Source organism: Oncorhynchus clarkii, chromosome 33, assembly GCF_045791955.1.
Source record: "Oncorhynchus clarkii lewisi isolate Uvic-CL-2024 chromosome 33, UVic_Ocla_1.0, whole genome shotgun sequence".
In the NCBI taxonomy this organism is placed as follows: domain Eukaryota; kingdom Metazoa; phylum Chordata; class Actinopteri; order Salmoniformes; family Salmonidae; genus Oncorhynchus; species Oncorhynchus clarkii.
In genome coordinates this window covers 7,810,680-7,832,362 of record NC_092179.1, presented here as the reverse complement: position 1 = coordinate 7,832,362, position 21,683 = coordinate 7,810,680, and the positions used below count along the sequence as shown (strand labels likewise).

Genomic DNA, 21,683 nt, shown 5'->3' with positions numbered 1-21,683 from the left:
AAGACAGAACCCCAGCAAGTCACATGGGGCCTGAGGCACTGGGCGAAGAGCCAGGGGATCACAGGTCGGCCGCTCCCTCGCCCATCAATTCTCCCCTTAGACATTCAGGTGACACGCCTGTGCGGGAACCCGCAGTCCACGCAGACAAGCCCCCTGTTTTTTCACGATGCGGGCGTCTGTCCCAGCCACCAAAAATACTTAATCTGTAGGTTTCCCATCAGGGATTGTTGACAGAGATAAAAGTGAAGAGAATATCAAAATGTGTTGTTGTTCTGGAAAAAAAATAAAATAAATACTAAACTGTTCATGTTGGAAATTGTTACTAGGTTTGTTTTGTTAGTGAATTGACACCTCCTGTCCTATTTTATTAAAGGGAAGATGTTATGGGTGGAAGATGGCACAGTGATGCCATCTGTTGGTAAATATTCATTACTGCAACTCTTGGGTTTTACCGGGGTGCTTGAGATACCCGGATGTGTTGTGATGTACTGAACAAGACTGGTTACTCGCATCAATGCCTCTGTCTCGTCATTTAGCATTCAAACAGCAATGTTTACGTTTTTATGGAGAGAGATCTGTCGCTTCCGCCATGCAGTGCTCCTCGCAAATATGATTATTCTCCTCGTCATGAAATGATCAACTTTTCCTTGTATATCAAAAAATAGCGATAGCCAGATGAGAGCTGTGTCCAGTGGCTTACCTTTATTTCGGTAAAACACAATTTTCAACTGCGCATAAATAATAATAACCTAGCAAATGACATAGGTTGTCACTCAACTAATGAAGCCTAATATCACGCAAGCCATTTCAGCATTTAAATGCTGAAGTTGGAGCGCAGTTGTGCAAGAACAGGAAAAGGCCGCCTATCTGGCGTTGGTCAGTGTGGGAAGCTGGGCACAGTCGCGCAATTTGACTAGGCTACTGATATTAAGTTGCCTGGGGTTGTGTGGCATGTAACATTACTTTTGGATCAATGGCTGTCGACACAGTAACATGCAATTCGAGACTGAAGGAGAGGACGCATCCGTTGACTTAAAATATGAGAGGTATTTTCTGGAGATAGATATAATGTAATATGAGCAAAACCTTTTAGTGAACAGGCGATACACAATGTTTGAATACATTTTCTGACCGATGCATGCTACCTACATTTGGATCGGTTTGGTGTCCGCGGACAGATGCAGTTGTATCTTAAACACTTGAATCGGGCACCGATGCATATCGGAGAATCATTACAACCCTAGTAGAGAGCATACTTGATTACTCTATTGACATCAGTGCTGGTAGGAAGAGCACTTCACAACACTAACGTTACAGCTTAAGCTACAAGACAATCAATATCTCATTTACAGTAGGCTTGTTTATTCTTGTTTCTCTTCACAACCAGTCACAAATTCTGATATACAGTTCCATTTACACACTTCATATAATTCTTGTCAAACCTTTTTTATGTTCTATCAAAGCAATATTTTCCAATCAAGCTAATCGTGCACAATTCAACATTGAGTTCATATGTAAACTCAGCAACAACAAAAAACGTTCCCTGACTGTCAACTACGTTTATTTTCAGCAAACTTAACATGTGTAAATATTTGAATGAATATAACAAGATTCAACAACTGAGACATAAACTGAACAAGTTCCACAGACATGTGACTAATATAAATTGAATAATGTGTCCCTGAACAAAGGGGGGTCAAAATCAAAAGTAACAGTCAGTATCTGGTGTGGCCACTAGCTGCAATAAGTACTGCAGTGCATTTCCTCATGGACGGCACCAGATTTGCCCGTTCTTGCTGTGAGATGTTACCCCACTCTCCCACCAAGGCACCTGCTAGTTCCCGGACATTTCTAGGGGGAATGTCCCTAGCCTTTACCCTCGATACAACAGGTCCCAGACGTGCTCAATGGAATTGAGATCCGGGCACTTTGCTGGCCATGGCAGAATACTAACATTCCTGTCCTGCAGGAAATCACGCACAGAATGAGCCGTATGGCTGGTGGGATTGTCATACTGGAAGGTTTATGTCAGGATGAGCCTGCAGGAAGGGGACCACATGAGGGAGGAGGAGGTCTTCTCTGTAACGCACAGCGTTGAGATTGCCTGCAATGACAACAAGCTCAGTCCGATGATGCTGTGACACACCGCCCCAGACCATGACGAACCCTCCACCTCCAAATCAATCCCACTCCAGAGTACAGGCCTCGGTGTAACGCTCATTCCTTCAACGATAAACGCGAATCTGACCATCACCCCTGGTGAGACAAAACCGCGACTCGTCAGTGAAGAGCACTTTTTGCCATTCCTGTCTGGTCCAGCGACGGTGGGTTTGTGCCCATAGGCAACGCTATTGCCGGTGATGTCTGGTGAGGACCTGCCTTAAAACAGGCCTACAAGCCATCGGTCCAGCCTCTCTCAGCCAGTCTGAGCACTGATGGAGGGATTGTGCGTTCCTGATTTAACTCGGGCAGTTGTTGTTGCCATCCTGTGCCTGTCCCACGGGTGTGATGTTCGGATGTACCGATCCTGTGCAGGTGTTGTTACATGTGGTCTGCCACTGCGAGGACATACAGCTGTCTGTCCTGTCTCCCTGTAGCACTGTCTTAAGTGTCTCACAGTGCGGACATTGACATTTATTTCCCTGGCCACATCTGCAGTCCTCATGCCTCCTTGCAGCATGCCTAAGGCATGTTCACGCAGGTGAGCAGGGACCATGGAAATCTTTCTTTAGTTTTTTTTCAGTCAGTAGAAAGGCCTCTTCTGTGTCCGAAGTTTTCATAACTGTGACCTTAATTGCCTACCGTCTGTAAGCTGTTAAGTGCCTTAACAACCGTTCCACAGGTGCATGTTCATTAATTGTTTATGGTTCATTGAACAAGCACAGGAAACAGTGTTTAAACCCTTTACAATGAAGATCTGTGAAGTTATTTGTATTTTTACGAATTATCTTTGAAAGACAGGGTCCTGAAAAAGGGACGTTTCTTTTTTTGCTGAGTTTATATTCACAAACTATTAGACCACCACCTTGTGGTGAAATTGGTGTATGAAAGCGGCAAAAATGTACTCAACAATATTAGTATGACATTAATAATTTTATTGCGTCACTTCATTTGATCATTTCAGCCCAGGGACAGCCATAAAGGGACAATAAAAGATCAGCAACAGACAGGTAACGATGCAGGTAGAAAATACAGGTTAAAGTAATCAATTCTGACCAAATAAACATTTCTGAAGCTAATGTACACACTACTTTTGAAGAATCTACATGTGTTATTAAAGACAATGATTGAATAAACTGACTTGAATAGTTAAGCTACTGGATGAGATCTTAGGCCTAAAGGACAGAGAAGGATTCTGGAATTTTAGGGCAACCAAACACACTCAAGAAACACAAAGAAGTTCAAGAACATTATTCAAGGGATCGCAGTTGGGGGCAGGATTGAGATAATCTAAAATACAGTAGAAAGAAAAAAGATGATTCTAACCCATTGTATATCACAGCTTTACTCTTCAGAATATTGCAGCAGAATGTAAACACAGATGTTTGTTTACATTGTTTATGGATGCTATTTCCAGTATAGAATAGGGAAATACAGACAAATTAATTTATTTGAATACAGTCAGGGATGTTGTATGTTTACAAAGAGAGCCACATCATTTCGTATAACTCTACCATAGAGTTAAATTAAGATAAGTCATGAATGTTCTTCATTTGCAGAAAACATTTTTATTTTTTAACCATACAGTATAATACACAGATTGCTGCTTTATAATTTGGCTTTTACATTTTTTTGGCCTCTTCCTCCATCCAAATGACATAATTCAATGTACAAATCACAGTTCAAATGTAGATTATAAACATCTTGTGCTTTTCAAAGTATTCTTCACATGAAATGCATTCTCTCACATGTTGGGCCATGTTTTTTTTTCCTGAGTATGATCTCATCACAACAGGAAAAACTCCTGGCCCTACTCATTTAAAATAGAAAAAGTATAACCTATAGTTTTTCCAAATGACTGGGTTCCTCCTGTTCAGTTCAGGCTACCACATAAACCTCTGTACAGCCGGACTATTTGGCCATTGAAAAGTCTTGTTGATGAAGATGTAGAGTGTGGCTGCGTTGACGGCTGTATAGAACAGGAACTCCAGCACCAGTCTGGTGAGGGAGGGCAGGGGCATGTGGAGGCGGTAGAGCAGGTACGGAACAATAAAGTACCTGAACTCTAGCAGCTTCTGAGGCACTGTGGCCGCCAGCAGACACACCAGGAACGCCAGGATCCAGAACAACGACCGGGATTTCAGAGTGTCCACGAAGTTCCACGCTGCAAACACGTATGCCGGGATGAGGGCAAAACGCACCGCCTCGTGCTTCTGGAAGATCCTCTTCCACACATAGAAGGGGAAGTGTCTGTTGTCAGCCAGGAGGTACTTGTGCACGAAGGTGAACTTCCACACTAGGAGCAGGCAGAGTCCTGTGATCACTAAGTAGAGCAGTGGCTGCTTCTTGAGGGTCTGGAGGAAGCGGATAGCTCGGTGGTAGCACAGCGACGTGGGGATGGAGAAGAAGAGGGCAAAGGAGAAGAAGTAGAAGAGCTGAGGGAAGTTGAGACAGGCCTCGTGACTGGTTCTGTCCCCGATTACAATCCCATCATTCAACACGATGAACGCAATAAAACCCACGGCAACAAGAATGTACGGCCACGCCACTAGCGTCACAGCCTTCACGTGATTGGCTGTGGTCAGGAATTCCAACAGGAAACGCATCACTCTCTTCACCCCACTTACGGAGAAAGGTATCTGACAGGGCAACTTGTCATCCTTCTTCTTTGACTGTTCCGTCCTCCAGGTTTCATCCATCTTGTTGGCCACCACCGTGGCGGCACAGAACGCCACCCAGATGATGTTTGTCTGGCGGAAGAATATGGCGAAGACGCCGAGGAGTGCCGAGGCTTTGTGACAGCCATACAGGGTCATGAGGTACGTGAAGAGGATGAAGAAAGTAGATCCGGCATCTGTGTAGTAAAGGAAGTTGAAGAAGTAGAGCACGGGGAAGGTAGACAGGGACAGGGCTGAGAGAACTCTGCGGGAGGCCGTCTTAGTCTGAAAGAGAAACCATGGTTGTTATGACTAACAAAATGAATGCAATTGAAGCTTTAAGGGCATTCAATCATTTTTTTCAAGGTCTTAATTTATACCGAAATGATTTGCGTAAGGTGAGTAAAAGTTGTACTGGAGCAAAAGCCATGTCTACATAAAAACAAAGCTTAGTACAATATAAAAGCTGTTTTTTGGGGGGGGGGTCAAATGTAATATATTTCAACACTAACTTCCTTTTCACCCAAGTTTAAACTAATCTAAACATTGACATAGATTCATAACTAATCCTAACATATTGCTCAACATACCCAACCATTATTCCCCCAACCAGATTTAGCTGACAGCACAAAACACCAACTAAACACAATTAATGAAAAATATACCGCATCACAAATGCTAGTGCGCACATTGAAGCTTTCCAGAACAGGAGCTTGCCACCCTTGGGGATGTTATAAATGTAATAACATGTAATACCATTAAATAACATTATTACCTTCTCTTTGAGGTGGAGCTTGCAGATGATGAGATAGAGCAGGTAGAGGATGCCACAGTTGAAGAGGAGGTTGATGAAGCGCAGCATTGCGGTAGAACACACTACCTTCCCTGTGAGGTCCACGAGCCACACCACTGGCTTGATCACGCCCACTGACGCCAGGTACAGGCCAGGAAGCGTGGTGATCATTGGGTCCCACTGGAACAACAAAGAGAAAGGAAAAAGTACCCGTTAAAGAGCCTCTACTACAGCATTCAATTCAAAAGGGTTCATGTTATTTAAACTAGACAGACGCCAAATGGTTTAGTTATATATAGGGCTATATACCACTGCAGAATTACAATGCTTTTCAGGATTCAGGCATGGTATCCACAATAATGACTAGCGAGAGTAATCTGTCTGTGTTCATAGTCACAGATGGCTTAGAGAGGGGTTAAAAAGTCTAGCTAGCATTCTGTCACAATATTCCAAGGACAAGCGTTGCGTTAATCCGACAAGCAAACAATGTAACAAAATCAAGGAAATTTCATTGACAGAGCAAAATGATACCTCGTTGAACTTCCCGTAGCAGTATTTCTGAGCTTGACGGACGTGAAATATTTCGTCCATGTAGGGCTCCCTTTGCTCCCGAGTTATTTTGGAGAAAAGGAGACACGAAACCAAAAAGTTGGTGCTGCAGAGAGCAGTGAAAATGTACCCTTCGAATTTCTCCATCTTCACCTAGAAATTCCCGAACTAACGCGGAAATCAATCTAAAATTAGCTAGATATTTATATATGGTGTACGCAACATACGTTTAATTTCATGTTAACTACAGATTAAATGTATATAAAATGACAAAAAATACAGATATCTTAATCTAGCTAAAAAGCGAACGGAAGAGTTACATTTTTTTGACAGTTTGGTGGTCCCGTCAGTGGAAGGTAGTCCGTACAGAAGCTGTTTAAAAATTCTAAGTTCCTATCAATATCATTTCACAAATTATTGAATTGCTTCTCTGTCGTACAATCGTTTTAAAAATGCGAGTATATCTAATATATTTTATTTCATAATAAGTATTGACAATTATTAGGTATAGCATAAATATTTTTTGTCGTGTAAAACCGGAACCTTTTAGATTAATTGTGTTACCTTGTTTTTGTTCCCTGTGTATTTCTTTTTTTTAACCACGTGAGATGGTCTAACTGAAATGTTCGAGTCTTTTTTTATCCACAAATTCGTTTTTCTTCAGTTATGTATTCAACTCAGGAATTGGAACTCTTTCCTGATCGTACTGTAACTCAGTTGCTATTCAAAGATGTCAAAAACGCTGCAGAATTGAGGAAAAATGCCATGGAAGGAAAGATTAATGGTGCCTTGATAAACCCGTCTATGGTGAGACAATGTAGCTAGCTAGCTAGCTAGAAATGTTGGTTTGATGTAATGTATGAATGCTTGACTGAAGTTGATTTATTGATCCACAAACTGATGATTTGAAATGTTTGCAGATAGTGAACCCCTTCCAAGTGCTAGTGGCAGCAAACAAGGCAGTTCATTTACATAGTACTGGAAAAATGAAGACAAGGAGTTTATATTCCGAAATCATCTACAACCTTTCACCCACTAATAATGTAAGTAGCCTCTAAATGTATCACACACACACACACACACATACACTCCTTTCAAAGTAATATCCCATCCCAATGTCTTTGACATATATTTTCCTTTAGATTTCAGAGGCCTTCAAGAGGTTTGGGATGTCAGACAGTGACAGTGCTGTTCTCATAGTTCTAGTCCATCTCAAAGAGGAGACGCAGCACATGACTGACATCATTGCCAAGGTGGATGGACAACAGATCCCAGTTGAAGATGTCTCAATGTTGACCGACCCTGCTAAGGTCAAAAAGGTTGGTCTTGTTTTTCTTTCTAAGTCTTGTTTTTCCTGGAGTGTTGGACACACACACACACACACTAATATAATATATACAGTGCCTTCAGAAAGTATTCAGACCCCTTGACTTTTTCCACATTTTGTTACGTTACAGCCTTATTCTAAAATGTTTTGCTTTTTTTAAATCCTCAGCAATCTACACACAATACCCCATAATGATAAAGTGAAAACAGATTTATTAAAAGTCAAAAACATAAATACCTTGTTTTCATAAGTATTCAGACCATTTGCTATGAGTCTCAAAATTGAGCACAGGTACATCCTGTTTCAATTGATCATCCTTGAGATCCTACAACTTGATTGGAGTCCACCTGGGGTAAATTCAATTGATTTGACATGATTTGGAAAGGTACACACCTGTCTATATAAGGTCCCACAGTGGATGTCAGAGCAAAAACCAAGCCATGAGGTCAAAGGAATTGTCCGTAGAGCTCTGAGACAGGATTGTGGCAAGGCACAGATCTGGGGAAGGGTACCAAAACATTTCTGCAGCATAGAAGTTCCCAAGCACACAGTGGCCTCCATCATTCTTAAATTGAAGAAGTTTGGAATCACAAAAACTCTTCCTAGAGCTGGCCAAACTGAGCAATCTGGGGAGAAGGACCTTGGTCAGGGAGGTGACCAAGAACCCGATGGTCACTCTGACAGAGCTCCAGAGTTCCTTTGTGGAGATGGGAGAACCTTCCAGAAAGACAATCATTTCTGCAGCACTCCACCAATCAGGCAATTATGGTAGAGTGGCCAGACGGAAGCCATTCCTCAGTAAAAAGCATGTGACAGCCCACTTGGAGTTTGCCAAAAGATAGGTGTCTTTTGACAAGATTCTCTGTCTGATGAAACCAACATTGAACTCTTTGGCAAGTGAGGAAACATGGCACCATCCCTACGGTGAAGCATGGTGGTGGCAGCATCATGATGTGGGGATGTTTTTCAGTGGCAGGGACTGGGAGACTAGTCAGGATCGAGGGAAAGATTAATTGAACAAAGTACAGAGAGATCCTTGATGAAAACCTGCTCCAGAGTGCTCAGGACCTCAGACTGGGGCAAAAGTTCACCTTCCAACAGGGCAACGATCCTAAGCACACAGACAAAACAATGCAGGAGTGGCTTCGAGACAAGTCTCTGAATGTCCTTGAGTGGCCCAGCCAGAGCCCGGACTTGAACCCGATCGAACATCTCTGGACAGACCTGAAAAATAGCTGTGCAGCGACGCTCCCCATCCAACCTGACAGAGCTTGAGAGGATCTGCAGAGAAGCATGGGAGAAACTCCCCAAATACAGGAGTGCCAAGCTTGTAGCGTCATACCTAAGAAGATTCGAGGCTGTAATCACTGCCAAAGTTGCAACAAAGTACTGAATAAAGGGTCTGAATACGAATGTAAATGCGATTATTTGTTTTTTTATTTTGAATATATTTGCAAACATTTCTGAACCTGTTTTTGCTTTGTCATTGATGAGGGAAAAAAACAATTGAACACATTTTAGAATACGGCTGTAACATAACAAAATGTGGAAAAGGTAAAGGGGTTTTGAATATCTGTATGTATTTGGAAAAAAATGGCAGAGATTTAGCCAAATGTACATCTCTGTAAACATGTTTTGTTATGGGCTTGTGATGTTGCAATTGCAAGTACATTTTTTCTATACCTTGTCAAAGCCTTTTTCAACTCCATTCATATGACTCATCTCACTGATACTGACAGTTTATTCTAGAAATGACTGAAATGTTTTCCAATTAGCACTTTTGGAGAGTGAAGAACTAAAGTGTCACCAACTGATTTTTAAATGCACTTTTGGGATGGAACCTTGCGTAAGTACAGTTTTATCTAAGCAATACTGAAGCTCTTTTGGGAAATATAGATGTGGAGTGGCCCCTCAGTATTAAGCAGGGATGCAAACTAGTCACCTTTTGGCGAAATTCGCAGTTTTGAATCCAAAATAGGGGACCTACAGTGTAGATCCGATGAAAAAAGTTTGGGAGGGGGGCTTTGGATCACTACTGGCTGTAATCAAACGAGTGATGCGTGTTTGTATGCGAGTGAGTGATGCCTGTTTGGACCAATTCTGGCTGTGTCCAAGGCTCAGCCTATCGTTCACATTACAAAAGAATGCAGCATGCGAATGAAGAGACAAGAGAAAACCAACTTGCTAGTTACAGCATCAGCGCTCGCTCTGGAAAGACAGCAGAGTGTAGAAAGGCAGTTTGCCAGTTACAGCAGCGCGTCCCCTGAACGATAACGAAGAGGTAGGTGAGAAGCCTGACCACGGAGACTGGGGTGAGAAGGTGATGAAGCGTACTTCATGACCTGTAACCGAAAATCAATGGCATTTGGAAAGTTTGAGGTGAGGGAGAAGGTGTGGTGGAACAGGAATTGTTAGCATTGTTAAGTATCTTGCTAGCTGGATTGAATTCTCCGTTAGCTAGCCAGAGAAATGTTGAGCAACATTATCCAATTTAGCTGATCAAATTATTGAGTTTATTGTGTGAAAATTAGCTGACTAATAAAGTCAGACAGCTAGCTAGCTAACGTTACACCATCAGATGAGCTAACGTTAGTAACCTAACCAATTCACTATAGTATTAACTGGTATATGACTCCTTGTCGTTCCTCAAGTTATAACACCTTAGTTGCTTACTGGACCCTGGCAATTTGTGTGAAAAGTTAACTAGCTAACGAACTATCTGTGAACCAATGTTTTCTACAGTATGTGGTTAATTTTTAGAATGAGAGAATTGGGTGTAAATGTGGCGTTGCTTGTTAAACAAGTGGTTTCAGGGATCAAGTGTAGCGGGAGCTGAGCCTGGCTGTCACGACTTCTGCCGAAGTCTGTCCCTCTCCTTGTTCGGGCGGCGTTTGGCGGTCGACGTCACCGGTCTTCTAGCCATCGCCGCTCCACTTTTCATTTTCCATTTGTTTTGTCTTGTTTTCCTGCACACCTGGTTTACATCTCCTCATAATTACTATGTGTATTTAGCCCTCTGTCCCTCCCTGTCTGTGTGGGGTATTGTTTATTGTCAGGTTGGTACGCTTCCAGCTGGTTTGCGTCGGGTTTTGTTTTACACCCGTGCTTTGTGGCAGCCGGTACTTTGAACGCGGTTGCGTTCTGTTCAAAATATTGCCTCAGTAAAGTGCTTTGTCCACTCATCTCTGCTCTCCTGCAGCCTGTAATACAGTGCAGTGTAGCCCAAAGATATTGCTTTTGTTGTGTTGAACTTGATAGTTACACTTTTGTATGAGTGAGGGGGAGTATCAAATGTTTTACTCAGTAAATGTTATTTTTGCACACGTAGCTTTGTGCACTTGATCAATATCTACTATAGTGGCCACTACAATAGAGCAAAAATAGCATTGTTTGTTTCATTCTATTTTTACTTTAAGATGTTTTTTCCCAAGTGCAATATTTAGATGTGTGTGTGTGTGTGTGTGGTCACACACTTTCTATTATAAAGGCTGTCATGGCTAACTGCAATATTAGTGTATTGTTTTTTTATCAAGACTTGAGTGTCATATGCAGTAAGTCTAGGCAACAAATAACATTGGATTGCTTTCTTCACATTTTTTAGCTGTGACTTTCATTCACATTAACCACTTTTTTATTTATTTTACACACAGGGACTGATCTTGTAGATCATCTTCTTTGTTGTTTAATTAGTAAAACTATTTCACTAACTTAAAATGAGTTAATTAGTTTTGCATGTTTCAGTGCAACAGTTGACATCCCTGATTGATACTCGCCAATACACAAACGCTCCCTTAGATAAACGTGTCTGTTCTTTTTGCAACGATGGATCTGTTAAAACAGAAGCTCATGCCTTGCTTTCCTGTAGGTTACACAGCGACATTAGGAATGATCTATTAAGTCAACTGTCAAGCCAGAATAAACATTTTAACGTTCGAGATGAAAAAAGTAAATTGTGTGTTTCTATCAGGTAACGATAATGTAAAGGATTGCACCAAAGCCTGCCACCTTATCCTCCGATGGAGACTTTCCTTTTTAAGGACCTAAACGTCCTTTTATCTACTGCATCTGCATACATGTATATAGATGATGTCATGTATAATAACTGATAGCAATAATGTATAGATTTTCATGTATTATAAATGACTCCAAACGAAATATTGTACCATGTTTGACTGACTGCTTTTAGTGCCTCAACTCTTTTAAAGTCTGTATTTTGTACTGTAAAGCTATTGTATCATTGTGGAGTGACACTTTTTAATTCATATTTCTAACTCACCATGCTCTTGTTTTTTTTTCTCTCCAGCTGTACAAAACCACACCCCAGGAGGATACGTGTCTACTGGATGCTGTTGTCTGCAGGATGGCAACCAAAGATGTCATGTAGCTCAGCAAGAAGACATGGCAGCAAATGGAACCCTTCCTGTTATGTCATTTGTTGTTGTTGAGCGTTTCATATTGATGTTGTTGCACAATGTCATAAATCAAATGTTTTCCTCCTCGAATATGTTATTAAACATGTTTATTTTTAGTTTTCGTATGACTTGTTAATTTACACACCAGCCATGTTGAATCTGGTTAGAAAGTGACATACGTAGGAGTACCAACCTTAGTGGTTAGTGTCTATAGCTAGGTTCCCATCCAATTGGCTACAGATTTTCATGCAAATACTCTAAAATCTGCATAAAAACTATATGCACATTTCCCCATCAGAGATGTTTTATCAAATTGACTTGTTGCGGAGAAAAGGTGTAGTGCACATAAAAAAATACCTTTTGCGTTTAAATTCACATGTACCCAATAAAAAATGTAGATGGATTGCCATCGCATTTTCAACTCAACTGATGGTTTTGTCACAAAAAAATTGCATTATATAGCGAATGTGCCCACCGTTATGGCCACTCTGACCTTGGCACTGCGCTGTAGCCTACAGTTCGCATATACAGTGAGGGTATTGTCTACATGAGATTTTTATGGGCAAATTAGCATAATTATTTGTATTTATCAAATGGCAGCCAAGCATCGATCATCATGTCACCAGAATAAGACCCTGGATATTTATTGGAAAGGAGTGTCAATCTCATCACCGTGCACTTTCACCACCCTGTTAAATTAATTGATTTAGCCTGACACCTTGATCACACCGACAGCGTCGTTGCATTTTGGTACACCAGAAGTGCATTCATGTCTAAGGGAACGCTCCGTTTGCCTTGCAGCATTGTGTTGAAGAGACATTTGCAGTGCATTCCATTCGAAATGAATGTACTTCTGTTGCTGTTACGCCTCGATCACACAGACAGTATGCATGCACCCCACAGAACCTACTGAAACTGCCTCTGAAACGCAATGCTGCAAGGCAGTTGTCGGTCTGATCGAGCGTAAACCGTGGCAGATTGCCTCGAGGGTTGGAAAACAAAGACATCCAAATTTACTACAAAAAGAATCACATGGATTTCGAAATGCCCTCAATCAAATTCCATAATTTAATACAGGTACAATGAATACTTATTAAATAAGCAGCACTGAGACAATAATGACACAAGTAGTCTATGCTTTGGTTATTTCTAGTTTTTAGATTATTTATCAAGTATGGTTTACTGTACAGTATGATGCAATGTATTTACAGTCAGTACATTTGATGAAAAACAGCTTTTCCTTTTAAACCCACAAATAATCCACCCCATTGTGTAACCAACTCGCTCCTGAAATAGCCCTTTCATTCATCACATTGTTCCTGTGGGGAACAGTCCTGTCCTGAGTATCCCGTCCTCTCCCCTGGCCTGGGAACTCAGAGGAATTGGGGCTCCTTGAGTTGCAGGAGTGGGACGGGCACTGTGGTACATCATCAATAATCAATGTTCTCATGTTCATTCGTCACAGTTCAGGTTGGGGATTTATTAAATCCCCCTTTTTGTCTCACAGGGGTCTGTCAGTGTCACCACTCACTGACATTCTTTGTTTTGCTACATGAATCGTGCTGGAAATGTTTGAAGCAGATGTAACACGTATGAATCTTTGATGATGCAGTTGTACTTGAGTTATCTCAAAGATAGCAAGGCAACTATGTTTTGTCCTGGGTCCATGTAGGCCACAGCACAATGATATTCAATAGACATAACCACTGCAAGCTGTTACAACTTCTTGTATGTACTTGGTCTGATATCGTCATTTCTTCGCTGGTTCCCTCTTATCATTTTGCCTTCTAGCCTAAAGGGCAGCAGGGTAGCCTAGTGGTTAGAGCGTTGGACTAGTAACCGGAAGGTTGCAAGTTCAAACCCCCGAGCTGACAAGGTCTGTCGTTCTGCCCCTGAACAACACTGTTCCTAGGCCGTCATTGAAAATAAGAATTTGTTCTTAACTGACTTGCCTAGTTAAATAAAGGTAAAAATAAAATAAAAAATCATAGTGACAAGAACACCAATTAATTATCAGAAACTATGTCACAGATGTATTTGACCAAACTACTGTAAATAATATATATAATTGTGCATTTCATTTCTCAAATACTGCAAATGCAGATATTGAATCATAATTCTATCAAATATATATGAACATACTGTTCAATTTTTTATTTTTTACCTCATATGAACAGAATAGACATAAAAAAACACAATCCCACCTCCTGGTAGAGTTCACCCTTCTCAAAATAAAAAAGCATCACTTCGGTGTCTAAGTTTTTCATCTGGGATCCCTCGTGGTTCAGTATGATTCCCCTCCATCCCATCTATAGTCTGTACAGTGACCCCAGTCCTATAGCTGAACAGCAATAGCCCTGTGTGTTACAGAAGCTCCATTTATACCTGGTGCTAACGTGTACTTTCTCCTGATTTTGTCCACATTCTGATTGTGCCCACATTTGTAGACAAGTGTCGACAATCAAAATACACATTGGGAACTGATTGTAGTTATATCATTCTGGCCATGTCTAGACAGTTAATGCAGTTTTTGTATTCTGATAATGGAATTACAAACACATCATGCAGCTACACCTACATTTAAATGTGTCTCCCTTGTCCATATTGTGTCCGGAATCGGATTCCCTTTTGCTGCGCTATATTCAAATGCCAGTAAGCATTGCAAACGGTGGCATAGGCAAAATATGAGGTGGCATAGGCAGCATTTTATAAGAGCCATGAATGCTGATTGGATGACAGCCGTGGTATACCTCGGGTATGACAAAACATGTATTTTTACTGCTCTAGTTATGTTGGCAGCCAGTTTATAATAGCAAAAAGGCACCTCAGGGTTTTGTGGTATATGGCCAATATACCACGGCTAAGGGCTGTGTCCAGCACTCCGCGATGCATCGTGCTTAAGAACGGTCCTTAGCCGTGGTATATTGGCCATATACCACACCCCCTCGTGCCTTATTGCTTAAGTATAACAATGTTTATAACTATAGCCAAATATATATATATATATTCTAAATATAAGCCAGCTGGCTAGCGTTTGAGGCCAGCAAACACGTTCCTCACACGATAACCACTGGGCAAAAACGGTTTGAATCAACATGGTTTCCAACTAAAAAATCAATGTGGAAAACTTATTCGATTTGAAAAAAGTAATCAAAGGTCATTTTGTATTTTTTTCACACAATTTATAACTTAAATTCAATGATAGGTTTGAAATATTTGTTTGATTTCACGTTGAATTCACTTTAGCAAATGTAAAACAAAATTAGACGTTGAACTGACATCTGTGCCCAGTGGGTAGGTGTGAGTCACCTTTTTATTTCAACGTTGTGGAGCAAATACATTCCTACCCACTGGGCACAGATGTCAGTTCAACGTCTAGTGTTGTTTTACATTTGCTAAAGTGAATGCTGATGACATCACACACCTTGTGCACTTTTGGTAACCTGATCGTATCCAGACTGAGAAGAAAGCCGGACCCAATGCGTCCCCAACCAGTTCCTGAGGGGGTCAGCCTAATCTGAGCACAATCAGACCTCAATGCGGACCTTTGTTCGTCTAGACGGCTGCTTTTACACAGGCAGACCAATTCTGCTATCTTTTTTCACTAATTGGTCTTTTGACCAATCAGATCAGCTCTGAATAAGATCTGATATGAAAAGATCTGCTAGGATTGGTCAAAAGACCAATTAGAGGAAAAGATATCAGAATTGGGCTGCTTTTGTAAATGAGGCCAAACCTGTTTTTTCAATGCAATCATTGTGTTCTGATAGTCGCATCTACGTATTGAGTGTAGTAATGCCCTCTAACCACCTCCAGAGGTAGTCAGACACGCGTTTTTATCTGGTCGTCCCTAGTTAACACAGCCACAAAGTCATAATTATGGATAATCCTTGCCCATTTCTACAATTTATCTTCTTAAAATGAGATTTTCTACCTAAACCTAACCTTAAACACACTGATAACTTTATGCCTAATGTTAAATTAAGACGAAAAAGCTCATTTTTAGACTTTGTAGCCAATTTAGACTTTGTGGCTGTGGGGATCTGACTTTGTAGCTGTGCTAACTAGTGATGACCATTGTATCTGGATATTTTACAAGTGTCAACAGATATGGTGAAACCATTTAATTGATCATTATAGCACCCAGTAAAATGATTGGCAATTGACACCATTGACTCAAGGCATCAATAATTGTCCAATCATGACACTCAAATCATTATTTTTAAACAATCTCCCAAATAATGTTAATACTTGGAAGGACCAGGAAAATGTGGTCACAATGCAGACACAATGGACAGATAACAGACACATTTTAATACCACATGTTCGTGACAGAACTTGATCAGATAGTAATTGGATCAGCTTGATCGGATAGTAAAAAACACATCTTAGCACAAGGTGTAAACGAGGCTATTGAGAAGTGGTGTTGCTGTCTGGAGATAAGGGGAGTGTGCTAAAACACTGAGACCTAAATCTCAAGCTCTAGGAGATATCATGATGTACAGTGCATTCGGAAAGTATTCTGTTACGTTACAGCCTTATTCTAAAATTGATTAAATTGTTTTTTTTTTGCTCATCAATCTACCCCATAATGACAAAGCAAAAACAGGTTCAGAACTTTTTTGTACATTTATATGAAATACAACAGAATTTACATAAGTATTCAGACCCTTTACTCAGTACTTTGTTGAAGCACCTTTGGCAGCAATTACAGTCTCTAGTCTATTTGGGTATGATGCTACAAGCTTGGCACACCTGTATTTGTTAATTGTTTACTCCATGTGTAACTTTGTGTTGTCTGTTCACACTGCTATGCTTTATCTTGGCCAGGTCGCAGTTGCAAATGAGAACTTGTTCTCAACTAGCCTACCTGGTTAAATAAAGGTGAAATAAAAAATAAAAATTGGGGGAGTTTCTCCTATTCTCTGCAGATCTTCTCCAGCTCTGTCAGGTTGGATGGGGAGCATTGCTGCACAGCTATTTTCAGGTCTCTCCAAAGATGTTCGATTGGGTTCAAGTCCGGGCTCTGGCTGGGCCACTCAAGGACATTTAGTGACTTGTTCCGAAGCCACTCCTGCGTTGTCTTGGTCATTGTCCTGTTGGAAGGGAAACATTCGCCCCAGTCTGAGGTCCTGAGCATTCTGGTTTTCATCAAGGACCTCTCTGTACTTGGCATCGTTCATCATTCTCGGGATCCTGACTAGTTTCCCAGTCTCTGCCAACCCCATGCTTCACCATACAGATAGTGCCAGGTTTCCTCCAGGCGTGACACTTGGCATTCAGGCCAAAGAGTTCAATTTTGGTTTCATCAGACCAGAGAATTTTATTTATCATGGTCTGAGTCCTTTAGGTGTCTTTTGGCAAACTCAAAGCAGGCTGTCATGTGCCTTTTACTGAAGAATGGCTTCTGTGTCTGGCCACTCTACCACAAAGGCCTGATTGGGGGAGTGCAGTAGAGATGGTTGTCCTTATGGAAGGTTCTCCCATCTCCGCAGAGGAACTCTGTCAGAGTGAACATTGTATTCTTGGTCACCTCCCAAGGCCCTTCTCCCCTGATTGCTCAGTTTGGCTGGGCGGCCAGCTCTAGGACGTCGGTCGTTCCAAACGTCTTCCATTTAAGAATGATGGAGGCCACTGTGTTTTTGGGACTTTCAGTGCTGCAGACATTTTGTGGTACCCTTTCCCAGATCTGTGCCTCGACACAATCCTTTCTCGGTGCTCTACGGACAATTCCTTCGACCTCATGGCTTGGTTTTTGCTCTGACATGCACTGTCAACTGTGGGACCTTATATAGACAGGTGTGTGCCTTTCAAATCAATAGAGTTTAACACATGTGGAGTCCAATCAAGTTGTAGATACATCTCAAGGATGATCAATGGAAACAGGATGCACCGGAGCTGAATGTTGAGTCTCATGGCAAAGGATCTGAATACTTATGTAAATAAGGTATTGCTATTTTTCATTTAATAAATGTGCAAAAAAATTCTAACGCCCTGTTTCGCTTTGACATTAGGTGTTGTGTGTAGATTGATGAGGAAAAAACAACATGTAATCCATTTTAGAACAAGGCTGGAAAGTAACAAAATGTGGATAAAGGGTTCTGAATACTTTCCGAATGCATTGTAGGTGGGAGGTTATGGTCTACTCATAGTTTTGTTATTTGGTAACTCTGATTCACTGATAGCTGATTCACTGCCTGTTACCTAGGCATGTGTGCTTCTTACGTGCCTAGTATACACCCCATCAAGTGATTGCTATGCAGTATGGACATGAGAATTTGTCTTTCGGTTGAACAAAGAGCACAGTTGAGTTGTTGACATTTCAGTGATCAAACACAGCATATGTTCCTGATACTGAATACATTGCATAGTTTATTTGCAAAAAGATACTATCACAGTATAAAAAGTATTAGTGAGAAAAAATAATGCATGATTTGCACCTATCTTTAGCTGGTTAGAGCAATGGTCATTCTTTCTTCTCTGTAACAGTCAATGTAGTAAAATAATAATGCATCATTTCTCCTAACTCAGACTGGTTGGAATAATCATTCTTTATTCTCTGTAGTAGTCACTGTTATAATAACTTTGTGCATATTCAATGGGGAAACGCATGAGGAGAATGTGAACAAATCACCCGGGACTAAATACGCTGGAAAACTATTGTTTGTGGCCTATGCTTCATGAGTAGAACAATTCCTAAGTATGTAAGTAACTAGATATTCAATCAGGGAAGTTAGTGAGCTCGTCTTTGCCGATGTTTCCTCCACTTAGGATGACCACCACGTTCCTCCCAGCAATGTCAGGGATTCTGTCGTTAGCGATGGCTGCGAATGCCGCGGACCCTGACGGCTCCACTAGGAGCCCCGCCCTGTACAGGGTAGACACGGCAGCCTTGATCTCCTCATCGCTCACCAGTACGATCTCCTCAACGTAGCGCTGGCACAGCTCGTAGGGCAGGGTGCCTGGACAACACACCAGGCAGTTAACAATGGTAGATGCTTTAACCTTTACGTGACTTATGGTACAGAGCACATCAGGGAGTTAGCACAGGTAAAGAAGGCACAATTCACAGATTTATTTGCTTGGCTATGGTTCATTCCAGATGAAGACAAAGTTGTTCCCTCTTATGTCCTGATCTTTTAGGATTTATTTAGGTCTAGCCAATGTACTGTACCTGCAAAAGGTGGAGCCAGTCCTGACGCGATGCTCTTGGTGTCCATGCCTATAGGCTTCTTCTCGATGAAACTTTTGTACATGGTGCAGGCTAATGAATCAAAGACAGGAAATGAAGGTCAACAAAATGGTCATACTGTATATCAACCCCTCAGTATATTGCCCCATGTGTATGTTCATGTATGTCAGTTTGTGGTATATCTTAGTTGTAAAAAGCCCTGCCTGATATTGTCTTGGTGAGATTTAAACAACAGGTGTTATGTACCTCCTTCTGGCTCTACCCCATAGATCCTTGTCTTCTCGCAGCCGGCCAATTTAATGGCAGCAGCCACCCCAGCCAGTAGACCTCCTCCTCCACAGCACACCACCACTACATCAGGCTGGGGCATCACCTCCAGTACTTCAAAACCTAGACTACAGCACAGAGAGAGGGGGAGGGAGAGAGGGTGGGGAGTGAGAGAGACAGACAGCGAGAGACAGACCAGCATTTTATTTTCCCTCTAAAAGAGGAAGCTTGTTGTGTTGCCTTGTTCGGCTGTTCTATACCTGGCATGTCCTGCAATCAGGTCCAGGTCGTCATATGAGTGGAGGAACGTCATGTTTTCCTCCTGGACACAACGATTCACCACGTTCATCAGACAGGTTGTAGGCACCCGTTCCACCTCACATCCAAAATTCTGGAGCGAATGGACCAATATGTTTGGTTATTTTCAGACGTGTCATTTTAGATGATACAATTAAAGACTGAAGCAGTCAATTGGAAACAAGAACCTGACTTGTATGAGTGTAGATCTGGATACAGGGGCTGTCTCTGGCATCACCACTTTCCCCTTGGAGCCGTAGTGTTTAGAGGCATATGCAAAAGACTTCCCATAGTTCCCTGCAGACATGGTGACAAAATGGGCTCCTTTTGGTCTCCTGGCAAACTGGTTGGCCACTCCTCTTATCTTAAATGAACCTGGCAATTAACACAATGACATGAAACTGCTGTTATTGTATCACTCTCAATGTCCAACATCAACCATGTCTATCGATATATCTACCACAAAACAGCCTACATTATTAATTTAAACTTGTACAGTAGTAATGTAAATGTGTCTGACTAATGCATCTAATTCATACACAAACTCACCAGTTCTCTGCATGTTCTCCAGTTTGATGTGGATGTTACAGGGGATGTTGAGCGGTAGTGTTGTTTGGCACCATGGGATCATAGGAGTGTTGATGACTCCCAAAGGACTGGTCCTCACTGTCTCTCTGGCATCTCTTAGCAGATCCAAAGTGATGGCTTTCACTGATAGTGGCACGTCCACCATGCTGGAAGACAACCACAGAGTTGTATCAAAGTGGTTCAAAACAGTCTTTGGTGGGATTGTCCTAAAACCAGTCATTAATTTGCATAGAAAACAACCTCTCACTCAACATCAACAAAACAAAGGAGATGATTGTAGACTTCAGGAAACAGCAGAGGGTGCACCCCAGCTTCAAGTTCCTTGGCTTACACATCACTGACAAACTGAAATGGACCCCCCACACAGACAGTGTGGTGAAGAAGGCGCAACAGAGCCTCTTCAACCTCAGGAGGCTAAAGAAATTTGGCGTGTCACCTAAAACCCTTACAAACTTTTACAGATGCACAACTGAAAGCATCCTGTCGGGCTGTATCACTGCCTTGTACGGCAACTGCACCACCTGCAACCGCAAGGCTCTCCAGAGGGTGGTGCGGTCTGCCCAACGCATTACCGGGGGCAAACTAGCCGCCCTCCGGGACACTTTAAGCACCCGAGCCACTGCCTGTTCACCACCGCTATCATTCAGAAGGCGAGGTCAGTACAGGTGCATCAAAGCTGGGACCGAGAGACTGAAAAACAGCTTCTATCTCAAGGCCATCAGACTGTTAAACAGCCATCACTAGCACATTAGAGGCTTCTGCCTATAGGCATAAACTAGGAATAACTGGCCACTTTAAGGAATGGAACACTAGTGACTTTAATAATGTTGACATATCTGGCATTACTCATCTCATATGTATATACTGTATTCTATACGAATCTACTCTCTTAGTCCGTCCCGCTCTGACATCACTCGTCCATATGTACACAGTCTTAATTCATTCCTACTTGGATTTGTGTGTATTGGGTATATGTTGTGTAATTTATAAGATATTACTGCACTGTCGGGGGCTAAAAGCACAAGCATTTCGCTACACCCTGCTAATCACGTGTATGTGACCAACAACATTTTATTTGATGAGAAGGATTATAGTTATGACTTGCTTAGCTCCTTTCCACCATTACACATTATATATTGTTTCATTCGTCTGCTCTGTTAATACTTGCAAGAAGAGTTAACGTTAATGAAATCACGTAACACAAAATGATCTCACCATTGATATGGTGGAACTGTTACTACAGATTTACACATTTGTGCAATATATTCCACTTTTGCGGGTGTAACAGTCAATATAATCAGAGACATGTATAATTCTTGTCAACGTACCTTGATACTTTCGAAAAATATATGCAAATGTGTGGATTTTCGAGATTTGTATCCAATTTACGGAGCAGAATTTCAACAGCTCCGTTATGTTTACACCGTGTTACAGTTATTCT

General features: G+C 41.6%; 3 protein-coding genes across 3 annotated transcripts; 1 reads left to right on the top strand and 2 right to left on the bottom strand.

The window, feature by feature from the left end:
• Window positions 1-3,080: 3,080 nt before the first annotated feature.
• LOC139393140 (ALG10 alpha-1,2-mannosyltransferase) lies at window positions 3,081-6,524 on the bottom strand. The gene is made up of 3 exons (XM_071141506.1): window positions 6,142-6,524; window positions 5,593-5,790; window positions 3,081-5,102 (listed from the first exon to the last, which is right to left on the bottom strand). Exons 1-3 carry the CDS (start codon window positions 6,304-6,306, stop codon window positions 4,044-4,046), a joined length of 1,422 nt encoding a protein of 473 aa, XP_070997607.1. The 5' UTR covers window positions 6,307-6,524; the 3' UTR covers window positions 3,081-4,043.
• A 214-nt stretch (window positions 6,525-6,738) lies between these two features.
• LOC139393078 (Tp53rk binding protein) lies at window positions 6,739-12,324 on the top strand. Its single transcript, XM_071141421.1, has 4 exons — window positions 6,739-6,966; window positions 7,080-7,202; window positions 7,302-7,478; window positions 11,790-12,324. Exons 1-4 carry the CDS (start codon window positions 6,826-6,828, stop codon window positions 11,868-11,870), a joined length of 522 nt encoding a protein of 173 aa, XP_070997522.1. The 5' UTR covers window positions 6,739-6,825; the 3' UTR covers window positions 11,871-12,324.
• A 5,915-nt stretch (window positions 12,325-18,239) lies between these two features.
• On the bottom strand, window positions 18,240-21,683 carry LOC139393082 (serine racemase). The gene is made up of 7 exons (XM_071141424.1): window positions 21,571-21,683; window positions 20,204-20,388; window positions 19,848-20,029; window positions 19,618-19,748; window positions 19,337-19,485; window positions 19,073-19,162; window positions 18,240-18,860 (listed from the first exon to the last, which is right to left on the bottom strand). Exons 2-7 carry the CDS (start codon window positions 20,385-20,387, stop codon window positions 18,619-18,621), a joined length of 978 nt encoding a protein of 325 aa, XP_070997525.1. The 5' UTR covers window position 20,388; window positions 21,571-21,683; the 3' UTR covers window positions 18,240-18,618.

Coding starts and splice junctions, on each gene's coding strand:
- LOC139393140 (XM_071141506.1), bottom strand. CDS start 6,306: ATGGAGAAATTCGAAGGGTACATTTTCACTGCTCTCTGCAGCACCAAC. Junction 5,791..6,141: donor GCTACGGGAAGTTCAACGAG/GTATCATTTTGC, acceptor TTGTTGTTCCAG/TGGGACCCAATGATCACCAC. Junction 5,103..5,592: donor AGCTCCACCTCAAAGAGAAG/GTAATAATGTTA, acceptor TTTCTCTTTCAG/ACTAAGACGGCCTCCCGCAG.
- LOC139393082 (XM_071141424.1), bottom strand. CDS start 20,387: ATGGTGGACGTGCCACTATCAGTGAAAGCCATCACTTTGGATCTGCTA. Junction 20,030..20,203: donor GGAGAACATGCAGAGAACTG/GTGAGTTTGTGT, acceptor GTTAATTGCCAG/GTTCATTTAAGATAAGAGGA. Junction 18,861..19,072: donor ACTGGCTCCACCTTTTGCAG/GTACAGTACATT, acceptor TGTGTTGTCCAG/GCACCCTGCCCTACGAGCTG.
- LOC139393078 (XM_071141421.1), top strand. CDS start 6,826: ATGTATTCAACTCAGGAATTGGAACTCTTTCCTGATCGTACTGTAACT. Junction 6,967..7,079: donor CCTTGATAAACCCGTCTATG/GTGAGACAATGT, acceptor AAATGTTTGCAG/ATAGTGAACCCCTTCCAAGT. Junction 7,479..11,789: donor ACCCTGCTAAGGTCAAAAAG/GTTGGTCTTGTT, acceptor TTTTCTCTCCAG/CTGTACAAAACCACACCCCA.